Raw genomic sequence first — 20,095 nt, forward strand, 5'->3', positions numbered from 1 at the left:
CTCTCAGTCTAACCTAATACATGGGTTGTTGTACAGCCTGCAGGGGTCCCCCTTCTCCCCAGATCCTGCCCTCTTCAGGTTCCACACACCAAACCTCCAGGAATTTCCCAACCCAGAGTTGGCGATCCTAACCATAAACTGGGCAGCTCTTTGGGCAGGTCTCACCTAATAAGGGAGGCTGGCCACGTTCTGGGACAGCAATGCCTTCTGGACTCACTCCTGGGTTTATTGGAAGTGCCACTCCGCTCCCAGGTGGAAACAGGATGCCGGACTGTTGATCTGATCCCGAAGAGATCTTTGTTATGGTCTTACATTCTGTGCCAAGCTCTTGAGAGAGAACTTGGCGCAGTAGGTGAGGGTACCAGGAATCTTGGATTCTCTAGGGAGGTCAGGCTGGTCCACAGAACTGCCTATCATGGGGATCAAGAACCCTTTGCCCACTCTTGGAGGAGAGAGGAATGAAACCATATGGGACTGGAGCAGAAATTGAGGGATTTTTCCAGAGCTTAGAAGTGAGTGGGGAACAGTAGCAAATCAAAACAGGTTCGGAATCTGGCTGACCCAAACCGACGCTAGACCTCTGCTCCAGAATCTGCCACTAGACAAACTAGGCGATTGCCTAGGGCAATGGTCCCCAACCTTTTTGGCCCCGGGGACCATCCCCAGGGCCAGCAGGGTGGGGGCACCCAATTCGGCCTCCCCCTCACGGTGTTTCCTCCTCCCTCCTTCGCCCCCTGCGCAGCCTCGCCACCTCCTCCTCCTCCTGTTTTCCTCTCCTTTTCCTCCTCCCTCCTTTGCCCCCCCCCTGTGCAGCCTTGCCTCCCCCCCATTTTCACCATTTTAAGGCTGGGGAAGGGGCCGTGAAGCGCCTCCCAGGCCGACACCCCCCCTGCCAATCAGCTGATGGGCAAGAAAGCTGCCGCAGCAGTAAGTGGCGCTGCCCTTGCCTCCTTCCCTTCCCCGGCCTTAAAATGGTGAAAACTGGGGGAAGAGGAGACACTACGTGGGAGAGGGACAGCAAGGTTATTGGGGGAGGGTGGGGCGAGGCCCGTTTCAAACAGGCCACGGCCCTGTTGGGGACCCCTGGCCTAGGGCACTGGCCTTCTGGGGGTGCCGAATTGGGCAGTGCCCCCACCCATGCAACTTGTTGATGTTATCAGTGCTTGTTGATGTTATCAGGAACACCAGGCCTGAACCTGGCAATGCAGTAATCACTACAGGAGTGCCTCTAAACACATGCAGTGTGTGTTTCCATCATCAGCAAGCAGGGGTGGAATTCTAGCAGGAGCTCCTTTGCGTATTAAGCCACACGCCCCTGATGTAGCCACTCCTCCAAGAGCTTAAAAGACTCTTTTTGGGTAAGCTCTTGGAGGATTGGCTACATCAGGGGTGTGTGGCCTAATATGCACTCCTGCTAGAATTCCACCCCTGCCATTAAGTTTCCAGTGCCATTTCACACATGATTTCCAGGGGTTTTGTTAGTTTGCTGTCAATTCACAGTCAATTTATGATGATCCTGGAGGATTTTCAAGGCAAGAGACAAATGGAAGTCATTTGCCATCGTCTGCCTCTGTGATACAACCCTGGACTTCCTTGATGGTCTCCCATCCAAGTGCTAACCAGGGCTGACTCTGCTTAGCTTCCAAGATTGGATGAGATCGGGCTATCCAGTTCAGGGCAATTTCCAGACAGGAAAAAGGATTATTTCAGTAGGAGTGCACCTCTTTTGAGAAATTAATCCTCTGGCCCTGCTCTCATTATGGCCTTGGCTCCTTATTCTCAAACCAAAAGCCCAACCATGTGAAGCCGATGCAGCTGGGATCTCGCACGCACGCCCCTGCATGGTTGGAGAATCCATGCAGAGCGGCACGTCTCTGAGTGGCAGTGCCAAAGCTGGGCATGGCTGGGCCCATTCAACAAGCCCTGGGAAAGAAAGGAGCGACTCAGCAATTCACAGGCCTTGAAAAGAGACAGAGGGGAGAATTGGGTTCCATGTACCGCAGGGGAGGGACGGAAGGAAGGACACGGGGCAGGAACAGCAGCAGTTGGGCTAGAGCGAGCAGTGGGAAATGCTGGACTCAGCTCCCCCAACCACCCACAGAGCCTGCCAAATTATAAATGGCTCCCCCCCTCCACTTCAGCCCTGCCGACTAAGTAGACCCTGCAGGTTCTATTTGCCATAGCAGCTAAAGAGAAACATTCCAGTAGCTTGGATCCACAGAACTTCCACATGGAGAAGCAGTTACCTTTGAATACCCAGTTTAAGGGAAGGGGGCTAATGGCAGGTGGAGATTGTACATTTCCTGGAAACCGGGGTCTAACCAATGATCTCTCTAAGCTGCAGTCTTATGAGAAAAATTTTTACTTTGTGGGCTACTGCCATTAAAGTTATGAGCTGCTGCATAAATTAGTGTGCTCTGGGGTCATCCTTCCCGAGCTAAGTCAAAAATGTGTGAGCTGGAGGCTAAAAATCTGTGAGCTAGCTCACACTAACTCAGCTTAGAGGGAACGCTGGACCAGTGTTCCCTCTAAGCCATGGAGCAAAAGCCTTGTGAGCAAAAATTCTATTTTGTGAGCTGCCGGCATTAAAAGTTGTGAGCTATTGCATAAATTCGTGTGCTCTGAGGTCACCCTTCCTGAGCTAAGACAAAAATGTGTGAGCTGGAGGCTAAAAAAATCTGTGAGCTAGCTCACACTAACTCAGCTTAAAGGGAAGAAGATGAAGATGAAGATATTGGATTTATATCCCGCCCTCCACTCCGAAGAGTCTCAGAGCGGCTCACAATCTCCTTTACCTTCCCCCCCCCCCCACAACAGACACCCTGTGAGGTGGGTGGGGCTGGAGAGGGCTCTCACAGCAGCTGCCCTTTCAAGGACAACCTCTGCGAGAGCTATGGCTGACCCAAGGCCATTCCAGCAGCTGCAAGTGGAGGAGTGGGGAATCAAACCCGGTTCTCCCAGATAAGAGTCCGCACACTTAACCACTACACCAAACTGGACTTAACTAGGTGGATTCTTTGATTTGATCCAGCAGGGTTCTTTGGGTGTTTTGGTGCTTCTGTTTGTTGGTATCCTTACACAAAACTGACCATTCGCTTTCAAAGACAATCGGCAGGCCAGTCTATTCACTCAGCACTGGGAATGATGAAAGCTCCTTTGGGGTGGGAGCTGTTTAGAACAGGGACCCTTCAGTATTTCCTCCTGAAAACATACCTTTCCCCCTGAAATCCACAATCTCACCTTTTTCCTGACACTTAAGCCTTTGCCCGGGTCTGAACTGCATTGCCTCACCTCCATTAGCCTGACCTTTTATTTTCTTCTCTCCCAGCCTTGCAGTTTTTATAGCCCCAGAGGCAGCCTGCCCTTTCCATACACACATGCCCTTATTTATTTTACTCCGTAACATACACCAAGTGGCATCTTATAATGATAATAGTTGTAATCTACTGATGGAAAATGCAACACGCGAATGCACTTTAACAAGCTTCCATATACTGAATCGGCCCCTTGGCCCACCAAGGTCAGTACTGTCTACTCAGACTGGCAGCTGCTTTTCAGGGTCTCAGGTGGTGGGGGGGGGCTTTCACACAGCCTACTACCTGATCAGGGCTGGCCCTGCCACTAGGCAAAGTAGGTGATTGCCTAGGACGCCAGCCTTTGGGGGGTGCTGAATTGGGCACTCTCCATGGGGTGGGGGGCGGGGACAGAAGATAGCCTCGCCTAGAGTGCTGGACAGTCCAAGGCCAGCCCTGTACCTAATCTCTTTAACTGGAAATGCTGGGGATCGAACCTGGGACCTTCTGTATGCCAAGCAGATGTTCTTCCACCGAGCTGCAGCCTTTTCCCTGGGACAAGCGCCTCCTTGTTATCTTCCTGCTAACACAGGGGCTACTCACTAGCTAAGGCCCCATGAGCATTATTTATTTAATCACTTGCTTCATTTGTACCCCGCCTTTCTCCCTAAGTGGGGACCCAAAGCGGCTTGCATTGTTGCCCCCCCCCATTTTATCCTCACAACAATCCTGTGAGGTAGGTTAGGCTGAGAGCATGTGAATGGCCCAAGGTCACCCAGCAAGTTTCCAGGGCATAAGTGGGGATTTGAACCTGGACTTCCCTGATGCTAGTCTGCAGGGCTTTTTTTGAGCAGGAACACACAGGAACGCAGTTCCGGCTGGTTTGGCCTCAGGGGTGTGGCCTAATATGCAAATGAGTTCCTGCTGGGCTTTTTCAACAAAAAACCCCCCTGTGTGAAATAGTGGTGATATCAGGGGGTGCAGCCTAATATGTGAATGCCTGATGGGCTTTTTCTACAAAATAAGGCCTGCTAGCCCAACACTCTAGCCCCTACACCACACTGGCTCTCTTATTCCACACTAGCTCATGCTGCCATAAGGGCACAGTTAATTAAGCCCCCCCCCCCCCCCCCCGAAGCTATTCTGAATGCCTGGACTCCTCATCGCTACCATAAAATGCAAAGAAAACCTCCTTTTGAAAGAAGTCTAAATCAATTCCCTTCTCCTTCGCTTCCCTCCCACCACCCTGGCCCAAAGATTGTGAACTCCTTGGGGCAGAGACCTGTTTGTTTCCACTGATGAGAACTCGCAAAGTACCCTGAATAAGTTTTAGAAGGCAGCAAGACTGGGAGAAAGAATTCGGTAGGCTGCCAGCTGCAGAGCATTCGCTGTCCCGTGGCAGGGTCTTACAGGCAGATCTTTATGGATATGAATATTACAATAACATAAGAATATTCCTAAGAATAACATCGCGTGATGAGAAGTACAAGCAGACGTGGGGATCCCACCACTGCCAAAGCTTTAAAAAGTGCCTCTTTTGTCATCCTGGTGGTCTCCTGGAGAGAGCACAGCCGCGGGAAGGTCGTGAATGTAAAAAAGATGGAGTGGGCAGGAGGGGGGGACGAGAGAAAGCGCCTTCAGAGGGAAGGCCATTAAATTAAAAGAGACGTCGGTAGACCACAGGTTTGGGATTTTAAATATGGATGCAGCATCTCTAAAATGTCTCTAGGCTGGGGTGCGGTCTTTGAGCTTCTGCGACTGTCCTGCCATTATGTGCTGCAGCCTCACTCCACTGCACAGAGAGAAAGAAGGAGGGCGTGGGCCAAGGCGGCCATAGGCATCCCTTCCGGGCAGTGGCCAAACATCTCCTGGACAAGGCGGTCTTCCCAACAAGCAGTCCTAGTCTGTTCCCTGCAAGGAATTGTCTTCTCCAGCCGGGAGGGGATCGGTTCCTCAAGTCCTTCCTTCCAGATTTCTTATCCAGGGATGATGCGATGCAGGGAAGGGGTTCTTCTGCAGCCCCCCTTCCGCCTCGCTTTCCTGTTGGATCATCTGCGGAGCTTCTCACACCTGTGGAGAGAAGGGGAGGACAGGACACTTCAGTCGGTGACTGCTTCGATGTGCATTTTGACACAGTAATAATAATAATATTATAATAATAAGTTTTATTTGTATCCCGCCCTCCCCGCCTAGGCGGCTCAGGGCGGCTAACAACCTTTTATATACAGGAAACTTCCTTTCCAGCAAGGGCGGGGAGATGAATCTCAGGCACTTGGCCCTGAGGTGCTCTATCGGGCATGGATGTGCTAAAGGCCTGAAAGATACAGAAGCTGGCCTAATGGGCTCCTTTTGGAAGTGCAGGCCACTTGTTTTGCAGCCTCACAAAGGAAGCTGACTTATCCTGAGCCAGAGCCTTGAGTTCAAGGCTGTCCGTTCTGATGGGTGGCAGGTCTTGGGCAGAGAAAGGTTTTTTCTGCTACCTAAGTTCCTTCAGTCCTGACCTAGACAGCCCAGGCTGCTCCATCAGATCTCAGAAGCGAAGCAGGGTAGATGCTCCCTGTATGAGCCCTGTAGGGCTTTACAATCAGCAACCCAACAACTTCTGGTGATACCCAGCCCCAGAGATGTCCATCTGGCCCCCGCCTGGTCGAATGAGCTCCCCCTGGAGATCCGGGCCCCGCAGGATCTGCTTCAATCCCACAGGGCCTGTAAAACAGAGCTCTTTCACCAGGCTTTCAGTTGAGTCAGTGGACATCACTTGTTATCGGCCTCCCCATCTCAGTGCTATAAGACCTGCTGGACCTGGACAATAGGCCATGTCTGTGAGGCAGAACCTGCCTTTTTAGTCTCTATTGTCACTCTGTAGTTTTAGGTTTTATATATTTTAAATTGGTTTTTTACCGTTGATTTGTGTTTATGGTGTAACCCACCCTGAGCCTGTTCTACGGAAAGGATGGGCTAAAAATCGAACAAAATAAATGAATGAATGGAATGCTTTTTTTTTTTGTTTTAACCCTCCCCCCCAGCAAGGCCACACCCCCTTATAGCACAACTGTTTCCCATAGGGGACTCATTTGCCGCAGCCCCTGACACCAAGCTAGCCGGAACTGCGCTCCTGTGCATTCCTGCTATTTAAAAAGAAGCCCTGGATGGGAGACCTCCAAGGGAGTCCGGCAGTGCCAACCCTCCTCTGAATATCTCTTGCGTTGAAAACCCCATGCGGGGTGGCCATATGCTGGCTGCCACTTCACGGCACTTCCCGTCACTGAATTGACGGCACTTTCCCCACCACCAAGACGCTTCAGCAGGAGATGACAAAGGACTGAACCTGAGACACTCTGAGTATGAAGCAAGTGCTCTGCCGCTGGCTAAGGGTCTTCTGGCAGGCATTTTTCCTAGCTCTCCTACCTGGGAGCCTATAACTGGATGTTTCGGAGGACCAAACTTGTGGCCTTCTGGGCACAAAGCTGGTGCTCTGCCATTGAGTAATGGCCCTTTAAAGCAGGGGTGTCAAACATGTGGCACCTGGGGAGACCAGAGTTTGGGGAGGAGAAGCACCTTGGTGGGGTATAATGCTGGAGAGTCCACCCTCCAAAGCAGCCATTTTCAACAGCGGAACTGACCTCAGTTGGCTGGAGGCCAGTTGGAATTCTGGGAGACCTCCAGGCTGCACCTATGTGCACCTACGCACGGGAAAAGAATCTTATGGGTTCTGCAGCTTTTTACGACTTACTGATGCATCAGAAACACTGATATTTTTCCTGAGCTTTTGCCTTGTAAGTATACATCAAGGTGTTTTGGGCTATAGTCCTGTATCCCTGTTTGTATGAAGTTTACACTTTTGAGTTTTTGTTATTCTTTGCAGTGGTTGAGATATGTGGTTGGAGCACCCTATGCTAGAAAAGGATTCGAAGCAGGAATAATCAAGTTGACCTCCTGTTCATTGGGACTCCTTTGATGGAACTGTGAAACTTTTGGGGAAGAGTTCAATCCCCAGCGGAAGCTGGGTTTTCAGATAGCCGGCTTGAGGTTGACTCAGCCTTCCATCCTTCTGAGGTCGGTAAAATGAGTGCCCAGCTTGCTGGGGGGAAAGTGTAGATGACTGGAGATGTAGCACCACAAATGTTAATTTTAATTGTATATGATGGTTTTAAATATGATGTTTTATTTAATAAATTTAATGAATTATCTATCTAATTGTACTGATGTTTTACTGTAAATTGAAATTTATATGTTGTGAGCCGCCCTGAGCCTGCTTCGGCGGGGAGGGCGGGATATAACTAAAATGTATTATTATTATTATTATATTATTATTGTAATGGCAAACCACCCCGTAAAAAGTCTGCTGTGAAAACGCTGTGAAAGCAACGTCACCCCAGAGTCGGAAACGACTGGTGCTTGCACAGGGGACCTTTCCTTTTTCTTTCCTATTGCTATTGAGTCTTCTATTGAACATATTTGTATGATTTTGCTTCAATACATTCTTAGTTATTTGGTCGCTACAACTTCAGTTGTGCTGTCTTGCACCTGGAGGTTGGCAATCATACCCTCAGGTCAAAGACGCCTTGTTGAAACAGGACGGGGTGCCCATTAAGCGACAGCATCAAAAGTGATAGATCTTGTTCCTTGGGGATGTTCGGCTCACTCCAGTTTTGCTGGATTTTAGACAGAAGGGGGGGTTCCAGATGGTGTACGCCAGAGGTCATTTTGTAGAAAAAAAGGTGGTGGAGCTAATCCATCGATTGTTATGCAGCTGCACCTACTATTCAATGGACAAGGTGGGAAGGAGGAGGTAGAACTCTCAGAAAGGTTCAGGAGCTACACTCCTGGGAGCTCCCGCTGAATCCAAGGCCTGGTGTCCATGCTCCGGTTTCAGTCCCTAGCGTCATTGAGTTCCTTCCCAGCTTTATCAGAGATTTATTTCATATCCTTAACTGTGCTGCTTCTCCACTCTCCCCCCCACCTGTTTTCCCAGAATTTCTCCAATCTCCTTTGCTCCAAAGCCTTCAAGATCAAAAGAAGGCCTGGGGAAGGAGTTCTTTCCATAATGGAGACTTTAAGCTGAGTTCCAGAAATTTCAAAAGGTTTCTTTTGGGGACGATTGGTCTGTGGATAGCTCTCCCTCCCCTGATAACCTTGAATGCTATTAGTGATTTTTTAAAACAAATCCATTGTATTTTAATATGCCATTTTATGAGGATTTTATTACTGTTGTAAATTGTCTTTTTAGGGTTGCCATACGAGCTGCTTGGCAAAGTTTGGTGTCTTTGCTCATCTGGGCTGTTTGCTGCCTTGTTGAAACAGGATGGGCCCCCCCCACCTTGTTTCAACAAGGGCTGGGTTGCCAACTTTAGGTTCAGAAATACCTGGAGATTTGAGGGTAGAGGATGGGGTTTAGGGAAAGGAGGGACCTTGGTGGGGTATAATATCTTCCTGCCTACCTTTTAAGCAGCCATTTTCTCCAGAAAGCAAATAAATGTTTTAAAGGCAAGCAATCTATGTAGTCTGGAGACTAGTTGTAATTCCAAAACTCCAGACCCCACCTGGTGGGCTGGCACACCTAGATCTTTTTTTTCCTCCACGTAAGTCTACTGAAGAAGAAGATCGTAGATTGATTCCCCATCCTTCTCTCTGAATCAGAATCTCAGAGCGGCTTACAATCTTCTTTATCTTCTTCCCCTACAACAGACACCCTGTAAGGTAGGTGGGGCTTAGAGGGCTCTCCCAGAAGCTGCCCTTTCAAGGACAACCTCTGCCAGAGCTATGGTTGACCCAAGGCCATTCCAGCAGGTGCAAGTGGAGGAGTGGGGAATCAAACCCAATTCTCCCAGATAAGAGTCCGCAAACTTAACCACTACGCCAAACTGGCTATCTGATGAGAAAGTGGGTAGGCAGAATTCCATTTTGTAACCCTACATAACCCTTGCAAACATTTTGTAACCAAAAAAAAAATTGAGTCCCTGCTTTCCATCATGATTTGTCAAAGTGGGATGTAAATACGGAAGATAAATAAAAGGAAATGGGGAATCCCACCTGCAGTTGTGTTCATTGAGTTCCAAACCGAGGTTCCGGCAGCGTCGAGGGCGCCGCCGGCAGCGGCATTTGCACGTCTGTGGATCTGGCTGCTTCCGTCTGTCCAGACAAGGCGGGCAAGGTACCCTGGGTGGAAGAATGGGTTTCTGGGTGAAACAAGGGTCTTTGGCTTTCATCCCTACAAGCAGGGCTTTTTTGTAGCAGGAACTCCTTTGCATATTAGGCCGCACATCCCTGAGGTAGCCAATCCTCCAAGAGCTTACAGTAGGCCCTGTACTAACGGCCCTGTAAGCTCTTGAAGGATTGGCTACATCATGGTGCTTGTGGCCTAATATGCAAAAGAGTTCCTGCTGCAAAAAAAAAGCCTGCAAGTTTAGTTTATGGGAATATAAGTGACTTACATTTCCCACTCTCTTCTCATTCTGCTAATGGTGCTTCGCTGTATTGAACAGCTGCAAGAATAACTGGATTTCGGTGGTTTATGTGGGGTTATGTAGGGTTGCCAGCTCTGGGATGGGAAATTTGGGGGGGCAGATAGCTCATGAAGCAGAATTTTTGCTCACAAGACTCCACAGTTTAGAGGGAACATTGTTGACAAAAGTGCTGGATTAAACCATGTGGAGGCCCCTAGACAGTTGAAATCTCAGGGGGGCCCTCACAAATGATCTGCTGAATGTGTAGGCCAGGAGGTCTGCAATCAGGGGGATAAGCTGGCCTGGGCCCCTAAAGGCATGGAGGCCTATTTGTTAATCCAGCCCTGCTTGACGAGCCTCAAGAAAGGTGCTTGGGATCCCTGCACTCTGGGGCCTGCGCATACAACACGCATTCTCTGATTTGTTGACACCTGGGGTTCTAAACCAGCCTCACAAAAGGGAAAGAAAACACCTTCCTGTCAGTAGATGTTGAACAGGTGAAGCCTTGACTACTATAGAGCTGGAGAGAGAGGCAAAAGCTGCTCCTGTGGATTTCTGCCTGTCAAAGGCACAGAACCCCATTCATATAGATCAGCTTTAGGGTCAACACCACTGAAGCAGTTTGCTCTTCCCACGTGCTTCTAGAATAGGGCTCCCAAGTTCCCGCTGGGGACGGGGATCCCCTGGTTTGGTGGGCCCCAACCTGCCGTCAGGGAGGAGACCACTTGGGGGATCCTTTCCCCCCCAAAGAGCCCGTCACTGCATGGTGCAATGATATCTCCCAGAAGGGTCTATCATGCCAGGCATATTGTGCGGGATGCTCCAGGAATTTGCTGGAAACTCTATGATTTCACATGGGGGTGCTCTAGCAATTTGGGGGGAAACTCTATGGTAGCCGCGGGGGACTTGGAAACCCTATCCTAGAATATTTTTTTTCCTTTGGGCTTCTTCCTCAGGATAAGAGGAGTAGGAAAACAAATGGTTTAAAAATGTTTCAGTAACGACTTCATACATTTATTGTACAAAACGATCGAGTGACTCTCTGCAGCACACTGTGCTCTCAGGAAAAAAAAGTTACATAAACACTCAGTATGATTCTGATTAAATCAGCCATTTAATCTTTAACTGCCCTTGAATGAACTAGCTGATGGAGGAGCAGGGAGAGGGGAACCATCTTACCTTTCTGTTTTGTCTGCAATCAGTTTCTTCGGTCTGAAGAGTAAAATAGAAGAGAGGGAAATTAATACATTGCAGCTGTTGGGGGGGGGGGGTTTCAACAAGATTAGCCAGGGCTCCTTTTCAAGGACTGTCCCTGCTTCGTGCTTTGAGTAGGATACCTAGAGAGCAGGGCTTTTTGAAGGTGTTGTGCTCAACACAGAGTAGCTGCTCTGCCTCCCCCATCACTACAGTTGCCAGTCTCCAGGTGGGAACTGGAGATCTCCCAGAATTACAACTGATCTCCAGGGGACAGAAATCAGTTACCCTGGAGAAAATGACTGCTTTGGAGGGTGGACTCTATGGCATTATAGCCCATTCCCTTCTAGGGTTGCCAGGTCCAACTCAAGAAATATCTGGGGACTTGGAGGGTGGAGCCAGGAACAAGGGTGTGGCAAGCACAACTGAACTCCAAAGGGAGTTCTGGCAATCACATTTAAAGGGACCACATGTCTTTTAAATGCCTTCCCTCCTTTTGGACACATAGGACTGTACCCCCTGGTCTGATCTTTTTGAAACTTTTTTTGGGGGGGGGTTGTTTTGAGGAGAGAAACCAGAAGCTGTGCTGAAAATTTGATGCCCCTGGTCCAATCTTTTTGAAACTTGGGGGGTGTTTTGAGGAGAGACACTGGATGCTATGCTGAAAATTTGATGCATCTACCTCAAAAAACACACACACACACACGGCCCCAGAGACTCACAGATTGATTCTCCATTATACCCTATGGAAATTGGTCTCCATAGCATATAATCAGGGCTTTTTTGTAGCTCATTTGCATATTAGGCCACACCCCCTGACATCACCATTGTTTCACACAGGGCTTTTTGTAGAAAAAGCCCAGCAGGCACTCATTTGCATGTTAGGCCACACCTCCTGACACCAAGCCAGCCGGAACTGCGTTCCTGTGCATTTCTGCTCAAAAAAGCCCTGGGTATAATAGAGTGCCCCCCCCCCTTTCTGATAACTCTGAAGGAAGGAGAGGGCCTCCAAACTGGGGGATCCCCTGCCCCTGCCTGGGTATTGGCAACCTTATTCTCTCCCCCAAATTCACCTTCCTCTAATCTCCAAAAATTTCCCAACCCAGAATCGGCAACCCTAGGGCTTGGGTCACAATCCCCATTTGAATCAGGGCCTCAGGGAAATGTGCTGGATAGTTGGAGGGGAAGATGCTGTTCCCTGCCTCAGCCTCCAGCCTGCGTGGCAAGAGATGGGCAAACTGACCTTTGCTTCTTGTGTTTACTCTTCTGCCACTGTCCCTGTTGAAATGTAGATTGTATTCCCAGGGACAACTTTCTTGCTTCCATTCACTCTCTCAGACGAAGCTCCCCCTCTTCCTACACACACCAAGAAGGACAACATGCTGTCCTCTCTTGGCACCATGAAGCAGATGGACCTCAGTGGGGTGCAATGCCAGAGAGTCCACTCTCCAAAAAGCCCTCTTGCCGTCTGCTTCCACCCTTAGCTAGTAAGTTAGGACTCTATCCCAGGGGTTCCCCAACCCCCAGGTCGGGGGCCAGTACTGGGCTGTGGCCTGTTTGAAACAGGTCGTGCAGTAGGCTTCCCAACCCTCCCACCCTGGCGGGGGACCCCAGGTTTCCACCCTCTTCCCCCGCTCCCCAAAAAAACAGAAGCGGGGGGAGGGGGGGAAACGGCGCCGGGGAGTATGGCGAGCCGCCTGATCCTGGAGCAGGCAAGGCCGCCGCGCCGCTGCCGCCCCCTCCCCGTCCACCGCAGCTGCTCCTCTGAGATGGGCTCAGGCTGAGCCCATCTCGGAGGAGCAGCCAAGAGCAGCACAGGCAAGTGGAGAAGAGGTGGCAGCGGTGCAGCGGCGTCGCCCGCTCCGAGACAGGGCGGCTCGCCACGCTCCCCAGCGCCGTTTCCCCCCCTCCCCCTAGCTCCACCCCAGTGTCTCCTGGCTCCACCCCCAAAGTCCCCAGATATTTCTGGGGTTGGACTTGGCAACCCTATCGTGCAGCCTTGCTGCTCACCCCCCCGCAGCAGCGGCAAGGGATGCTGCCCTTTCCTCCTTCCTAAGTGAGAAGGAGGCAAGGGCAGCGTCATTTGCTGCTGCTGCTGTGGTTTTCTCGGCGGGGGGGGGGGGTTGGCCTGAGAGGTGCTTCACTACTCCTTCCCCGGTCTTAAAATGGTGATAATGAGGGGGAGGGGGAGGAGGCGAGGCTGTGAGGGGGGGTGGAAGGAGGGAGGAGGAAATGGGGGGAGGAGGGTGGATTCAAGTGGGCAGCCGTGTTGGTCTGAAGCAGTAGAACAAAGTCAGAGTCAGGTTGCCCCTTTACGAGGTGGTGAGGCTGCGCGGGGAGGGGGCGGGCAAGGAGGCAGGAGGAAAACGGGGGAGGAGAAGGCACCACGGGGGGGGGGGAGGGGAGGCCGAATTGGGTGCCCCCACTCTGCCAGCCCTGAGGCTGCGGTTGGCAAACCGGCCCTGGGGCCAAAAAGACTGGCTCTATCCTATCTCTCCTCTTTTCTATCCAAAAGTGTACTTCACGGATAAAGAGAGAAATAGTTCTCTTTTAAACTTGCAACATGGCTCTGTGTAGCTTTGTAAGCCGAGTAACACGGTGAACAGACGCTGGCGTCACTTGTAGCTGTAGTTAAAGTGCTCTGCTAACTAGTAGGTACTGGACTAGCCATACTGCAGTTAACACCGACAGGTTATAGGCCAAGCACCTGCTAAGGATATCCTGCTAAGGATCTTTCAGAACTTTGACTGATCTGACCCTCTGGTCTTCCCTGGGTTTTGTACACAGTTTTGAGGGGTACTAAATTGGCTTCTCTTACATTCTTATGAAATGTATCTAGCATAATTTTAAAGAAGTTATTAAAATTAACTGGTTTGCCATGCCTGCCTCCTAATCCCCAAACGTGCCTGTCGGCAGCCACTGACTCTCACCTGCATTCACATGCGCTGTGCTCCACAAAAGACATTTGACCCAGGTGGCTGCGTGGGAACCGGGTCTTCATCACCTAGGCGACAAGGGGAAAGAACATAAGAACTGCCTTCCTAGATCATACCAGCTGGGCTGTATAACACACTGTCTCCCTCCGCCCAGTGACCAACCATTGTCCATATTCCATGTCACTTATTCAGAGGTAGACTGCCTCTGAACACTGAGGTTCCATATGGGTATCGTGGCTCATAACTGGACATAGTGCTGATTAATTTCCCTTTTGGATAAACCTAAGAAGACCTCAGTAGGGTCATCCAGTATCCTGCAATAGCCCAACTCAATGTTTCCAGGAAGTTTAGAAGCTGGATGTGCCAGTGATGCTCCGGCTTGCACCCAGCATCTGATATCCAAAGGTAAGTAGCCTCTGAACTTGGAGGCTCTGTTCTTGACTAATAGTAATTGATTGACATATATGGATGACATTTTCATATATTATGAAATTTTGACATCTCAAGATGAAAACCGTTTGAAGAGAGTGGGATATTCCATTTCTATCCCTTTATGCGGCATTTCTATGTGAAAAGACTCTTATGTGCAAGAGAAAAGACTCCTTACTGTGAATCCTTATTGTGTTTAGGAAAGAGAGTTTCTTATATGTGTATACATATCCTTTATGAACTTCACCAGGATATATATACACACACACACATATATTGGCCACTGTGTGACACAGAGTGTTGGACTGGATGGGCCACTGGCCTGATCCAACATGGCTTCTCTTATGTTCTTATTCATCATTTCTAATGAGATTTTTGAAGAATTTGTATGTTTGAATAATCCCTGGATTGTTAAATACTATTACACAGTGTTTATTGTTTCTGTAATGTGGGGATCAGGACACATTTTGTAGAAAAAGAGGTACCAGAGCTCATTAGCACAACTCATTTGCGTAATTCACACACCGCTGACATCACTGGAAGGCAGATTAAATTATATCAGCTCAACATCTACCTTAAAATGCTTCCTGAATTATAATTGTCATAATAAAACCTTACACCCATCCAATACTCCCTCTAAGCTGTTGAGTCTTTAGAGCAAAAATTCTACTTTGTGAGCTACTAGCATTACAGTTGTGAACTACTGCATAAATTAGCTTGCTCTGGGGCCATCTTTCCTGAGCTAAGACAAAAATGTGTGAGCCAGAAGCTCACACTAACTCAGCTTAGAGGGAACACTGCTCCCATCATACTTTTTATTTACTTTCTCCTCTGTGGCCACAGTGGCATGAGGAAGATTTCCATCTCTCTGCTTTATTTGTTTTGGTTATTTTCCCATTTTTTTTGTGGGGAAAATATTAGAAAGTTTGTCCAGTCTTAGAGTTCAGCAAAATTCTCTCAGGGAGTTTGAACAATGGAGCCCAGAAGCAGGTATTACGGAGGGCAAGCAAGAAAAAGCATAATAAAATTTAGAGATTCCGGAGCTCTGCTCCTGTGAGCTTCTGCCCAAAATGAGGCCTGGTTACCATTATGGTGGTATTCACTCGCACCCACCTGTTGGTTAGCAATCCTAGTACAAGTCTTCTCTGATAAAGGAAGCTTCGATTATTGAAAGTTTCTGCCCTGGAAACTTTGAAAGCCAGTTTGGTGTAGTGGTTAAGTGCGTGGACTCTTATCTGGGAGAACTGAGTTTGATTCCCCACTCCTTCACTTGCAGCTGCTGGAATGGCCTTGGGTTAGCCATAGCTCTCGCAGAGCTGTCCTTGAAAGGGCAGCTTCTGGGAGAGCTCTCTCAGCCCCACCCACCTCACAGGGTGTCTGTTGTGGTGGAAGAAGATAAAAGAGATTGTAAGTTGCTCTGAGTCTCTGATTCAGAGAGAAGGGCAGGGTATAAGTCTACTGTCGTCTTCTTCTTCAGTTGTGCTCTTCTGCTGCTGACCCAAAAGGCTGCCACCCGCCTGAAACAATTTTCCAAATTGTTCCTTACGTTTTGCACCATATTCTCATTCTCTCCAGCACACCAATTCTCTCCGGCCAACGAAAGGGAGTGGCTCTTATTATAAACAATTAAATGGGCCCTGTGTTTGCTACCTTTGCCAAAGGCACAACCCTCTTGGCTTAAAAAAAGCAAAGGGTGTGTATTTGCGTGGCGGCCTGGTCTTTTGTTTTTAAAAAATAATCTCTCGGTGGTAGGGCAATTGATTCACACACGGAAGGGCTGAACTTTGATTGCTGGAACCTCCAGTGAAAGGATCTCACGTGCTGGGGAAGACCTTTCTCTGCCTGAGGCCCTGCAAAAGCCTAGTAGATGGCACTGAGCTCAGTCAGGGATCCCCAAGCTTTCTGAGCCTGTGGGCACCTTTGGATCTGACACAGCATTAAGGTTGCCAGCAGGGTCAGCGCGTGGGAGTAGGCAAACTAGGCGACCGCCAAGGACGTTAGCTCACAGCAGGGGTGGCGGGTGGGCACCCCATCCCCCCTTGCACCGTCCCTAGGGTTGCCAATCCCCAGGTGGGGGCAGGGGATCCCCCGGTTTGGAGGCCCTCCCCTTGCTTCAGGGTCATCAGAAAGCAGGGCGAGAGGAGGGAAATTCTGCTGGGAACTCCATTATTCCATATAGAGACATTCCCATAGGAAATGATGGAGAATTGATCTGCAGGTATCTGGGCCTCTGGGGGGGGGCTGTGTTTTGGGGCAGAGGCACCAAATTTTCCGTATAGCATCTAGTGCCCCTCCCCAAAGTACCCCCCAATTTTCAAAACGATTGGACAATGGAGTCCAATTCTATGAGCCCCAAAAGAAAGTGCCCCTATCCTTCATTATTTCCTATGGAAGGAAGGCATTTAAAAAGGTGTGTGGTCCCTTTCAATGTGATGGCCAAAACTCCCTTGGAGTTCCATTACGCTTGTTACACCCTTGCTCCTGGCTTCACCCCCAATGTCTGCTGGCTCCACCCCCAAAGTCCCCAGATATTTCTTGAATTGGACTTGGCAACCCTAGCCGTCCCTGAGCCTTTCTCAGCTCTGAGGAGCTCCCCTGATCCCTCAGAAACGAGAAAGAATGGGGCTTCCCCTGCCCAGCACACTCCAAACTCAAAGAACGCTGGGCAGGGGATGCGCAGAACACCCATTGTGACGACATCACCTCTGGGTGACGTCATCATGTGCGCAAAGCGCATGCGATAAGTTTTCTTCAGGGGGTGGGAACGCATTGGGGTTCTGCCTCAGGTGCCAGAACCTCAAGCGCTGGGGCTGGTTGCCAGCTCCAGGGAAGAAAATACCTGAAGATTTTGAGGGAGGGCAGGGTTTGGGGAGAGGAAGGGAGGAACTTCAGCGGGTTATAATGCCGTAGAGCCCACCTTCCCAAGCAGCCATTTTCTCCAGGCAAACTGATCTCTTGTCTGGAGATCAGTTGTAACCCCAGGAGATCTCCAGCTGCCACATAGAGGTTTGCGTTCCTACAGGGCATGGTGGGCGTGGCCACAAAATGGCTGCCACAGGAGGCAGAGACGGCAGCCACAAAATGATTTCCACAGCTTTACTTCAGTTACATGGTGAAGATTTTTGTCCTGTGGTGGCAGCTCCTGCCAAAGCAACATTTTCAAAAATCCACACAGCCGGTCTAATCTCCAATAGCCATTCAAAAACCCTGCTGGTGTTATCTAGCCCCGCCCATTTCCTAAAAAGACTTGGCGGCAGTCAGAAAATGTGCCAATGGGAGCCATACTTTAGAAAGCATCATTAAATGGCTACCTCCATGCAGGGGTGGAATTCTAGCAGGAGCCCCTTTGCATATTAGGCCACACACCCCTGATGTAGCCAATCCTCTAAGAGCTTACAAGGCTCTTTTCGTAAGCTCTTGGAGGATTGGCTACATCAGGGGTGTGTGGCCTAATATACAAAGGAGCTCCTGCTAGAATTCCACTCCTGCCTGCATGTATTATACTGAAAATAGCCATTCATTCATTGGTGGAGTAAATACATGCTTGCAATGCAGAAGATTTTGGGTCTAATCCTGACACACAGACTCCTTTAAGGGTCTCAGGTCTGCCTGATCTGGATAGCCCAAGCAAGCCCAATCTCATCAGATCTCTGACGCTAAGCAAGGTTGACTCTTGCAAGTACTTGGATGGGAGACCTCCTTGGAATACCAGCAGTTGGGAGGACAGAGGCAGGCTTTATTCAGCCACCTCTCTGAATATCCTCCAGGCCCCCACTAGAGGTCAGTCACCAGAGGTTGCCATAACATCATAGGTTGCCATAACATAAAATAAAAAACACCCCAAAACACCAATCCCCTCCCCAAAGGAGATCAGAAGACAGAGAGCACCAGGCTAGCTAAACTAAAATCTGGCTAGGCAGTATTTTTTTAAAAATCAGGATGAGGTCATACCTCTGTGGTAGAGCACCTGCTTGGCATGCAGCAGGTCCCATATTCAGTTCTTGGCATAATGCGATAGGAAAGACATCTTTCTGAGCCTCTGGAGAGCAGCTGCTAGTCTGGGAGGGATGGTGGCTCAGTGGTAAAGCATCTGTTTGATAAACTTGGTAAGCAGATGGTCCCAGGTTCAATCCCTGGCATCTCCCACTAAAAAGGGTCCAGGCAAACAGGTGTGAAAAACCTCAGCTTGAGATCCTAGAGAGCCACTGGAGAGATTCTGGAGAGCCACTGCCAGTCTGAGTAGACAATACTGACTTTGATGGACCGGGGGGGTCTGATTCAGTATAAGGCAGCTTCATGTATGAGTAGATGACATTGACCTGGATAGACCACTGATCTAGCTCGGTAGAAAGCTGCTTCCTGTGTGTTTGAAGAATATGGATCAAGGGATGTCTAGAAGATCTGCTTTGCATGCAGAAGGTCCCAGGTTCAGTCCTCAGCATCTCCAGTTGAAAAGGACCAGGCAGTGGATGATGACAAAGACGTCTGCCTGAGACCCTGGAGAGCAGCTGCCAATCAGAGCAGACAACACTGAGCTGGACAGACCCACGTTCTGACTCAGTGGAAGGCAGTTTCATGCGTGTTCAGTCTGCCCTGCATGCAGAAGGTCCCAGCTTCAATCCCTGGCATCTCCAGGATCAGGTACGAGGTGATGCAAAAGACCTCTTCCTGAAATCCTGGAGAGCTGCTGCCAATCAGAACAGACAACACTAATGTTGATGATAGCTCAGCTTCAAGCAGGGCTTTTTTTGTAGCAGGAACTCCTTTGCATATTAAGCCACACACCCCAATTTAGCCAATCTTCCAAGAGCTTACAGAGCTCTTTGTACAGAGCCTACTGTAAGCTCCAGGAGGATTGGCTAAATTAGGGGGGCGTGGCCTAATATGCAAAGGAGTTCCTGCTACAAAAAAAGCCCTGGCTTCAAGTATTCAAAAGGGAGAAGGGGAACCGGAACGCATCCATGCAGAATGTACAAGGCGTTTAACCTTCTCGTTTGTGCAACTTCGTGTCCCCTTTCAGGCCTTCTCAGATTTAAAATGGTGTGCTGGGTTCTCACCTCCATGATCACCACGTGCATCTGGACGGGGACGCACTGCAACTCCTCATCCGAGCAGCAGCCGACGCAGCGGCGCAAGGGCACGCAGGAGGGCACCAGAATGTGCTCCACCTCCCCGGGGTGCTCGGCACTCACGGGCACCAGCGTCTCCTTGGGCTGGCAAAAGCTGCGGTTGTACACCTCCATCCACCGGATCACTGCAGGGAGAAGAGCACCGGCACCATTAGAAAGCTATTATAGTATAAGAAGGATTACAGCTGATAGAGCATGAAAGAAAAAGAATGAATTGCTGTAATTGCACCTAATACACTTTTTAAACACCAGTTCACCTAGATGCGCTTATTATTTTTTCTCTCTTCAAATGTATTATTCTAATACAGTCATTCAATTATACAAAATCTAAATTCCACTGGATCTAGAAACGTCACAGGGTTTACAAAATACTTAAGTACATTACATCACTATAGGGAGCAAAAGTCCACACGGGATTCCTAGGTACTCAGCCGGTTCCAAGGTATCTCCCTCAGTGGACCCTCAGGGATGAAGGCATCCTTTGTTTCAATGCCCACAAAAACCCTCTGCATCTCAATTACTGAAAATCATTATTTAGAAGAAGAAGACCGGAGATTTATACCCCGCTTTTCTCTCTGAATCAGAGTCTCTGAGTGACTTACAATCTTAATCTTCTTCCCCCACTCCACAACAGACCCCCTGTGAGCTGGGTGGGGCTGAGAGAGCTC

General features: G+C 49.4%; 2 protein-coding genes across 2 annotated transcripts in view; both read right to left on the reverse strand.

Annotated features, from left to right (window-relative positions):
* FKBP2 (FKBP prolyl isomerase 2) overlaps window positions 1-20,095 on the reverse strand; it is a 325,209-nt gene that overhangs the window by 47,374 nt on the left and 257,740 nt on the right. The window lies entirely within an intron of this gene.
* The window catches only part of VEGFB (vascular endothelial growth factor B), a 44,007-nt gene continuing 28,563 nt past the window's right edge, over window positions 4,652-20,095 (reverse strand). Inside the window, exons 3-7 of the mRNA XM_060254545.1 lie at window positions 19,356-19,552; window positions 13,864-13,937; window positions 10,919-10,951; window positions 9,327-9,452; window positions 4,652-5,363 (exon numbers count right to left, since the gene is read on the reverse strand). Of these exons, the coding sequence (XP_060110528.1) occupies window positions 5,342-5,363; window positions 9,327-9,452; window positions 10,919-10,951; window positions 13,864-13,937; window positions 19,356-19,552 (452 nt within the window). The 3' untranslated portion in view covers window positions 4,652-5,341. The remainder of the gene's footprint in view (window positions 5,364-9,326; window positions 9,453-10,918; window positions 10,952-13,863; window positions 13,938-19,355; window positions 19,553-20,095) is intronic.

The sequence above is a fragment of the Heteronotia binoei genome, chromosome 1 (genome assembly GCF_032191835.1).
Source record: "Heteronotia binoei isolate CCM8104 ecotype False Entrance Well chromosome 1, APGP_CSIRO_Hbin_v1, whole genome shotgun sequence".
Taxonomy (NCBI): Eukaryota; Metazoa; Chordata; class Lepidosauria; order Squamata; family Gekkonidae; genus Heteronotia; species Heteronotia binoei.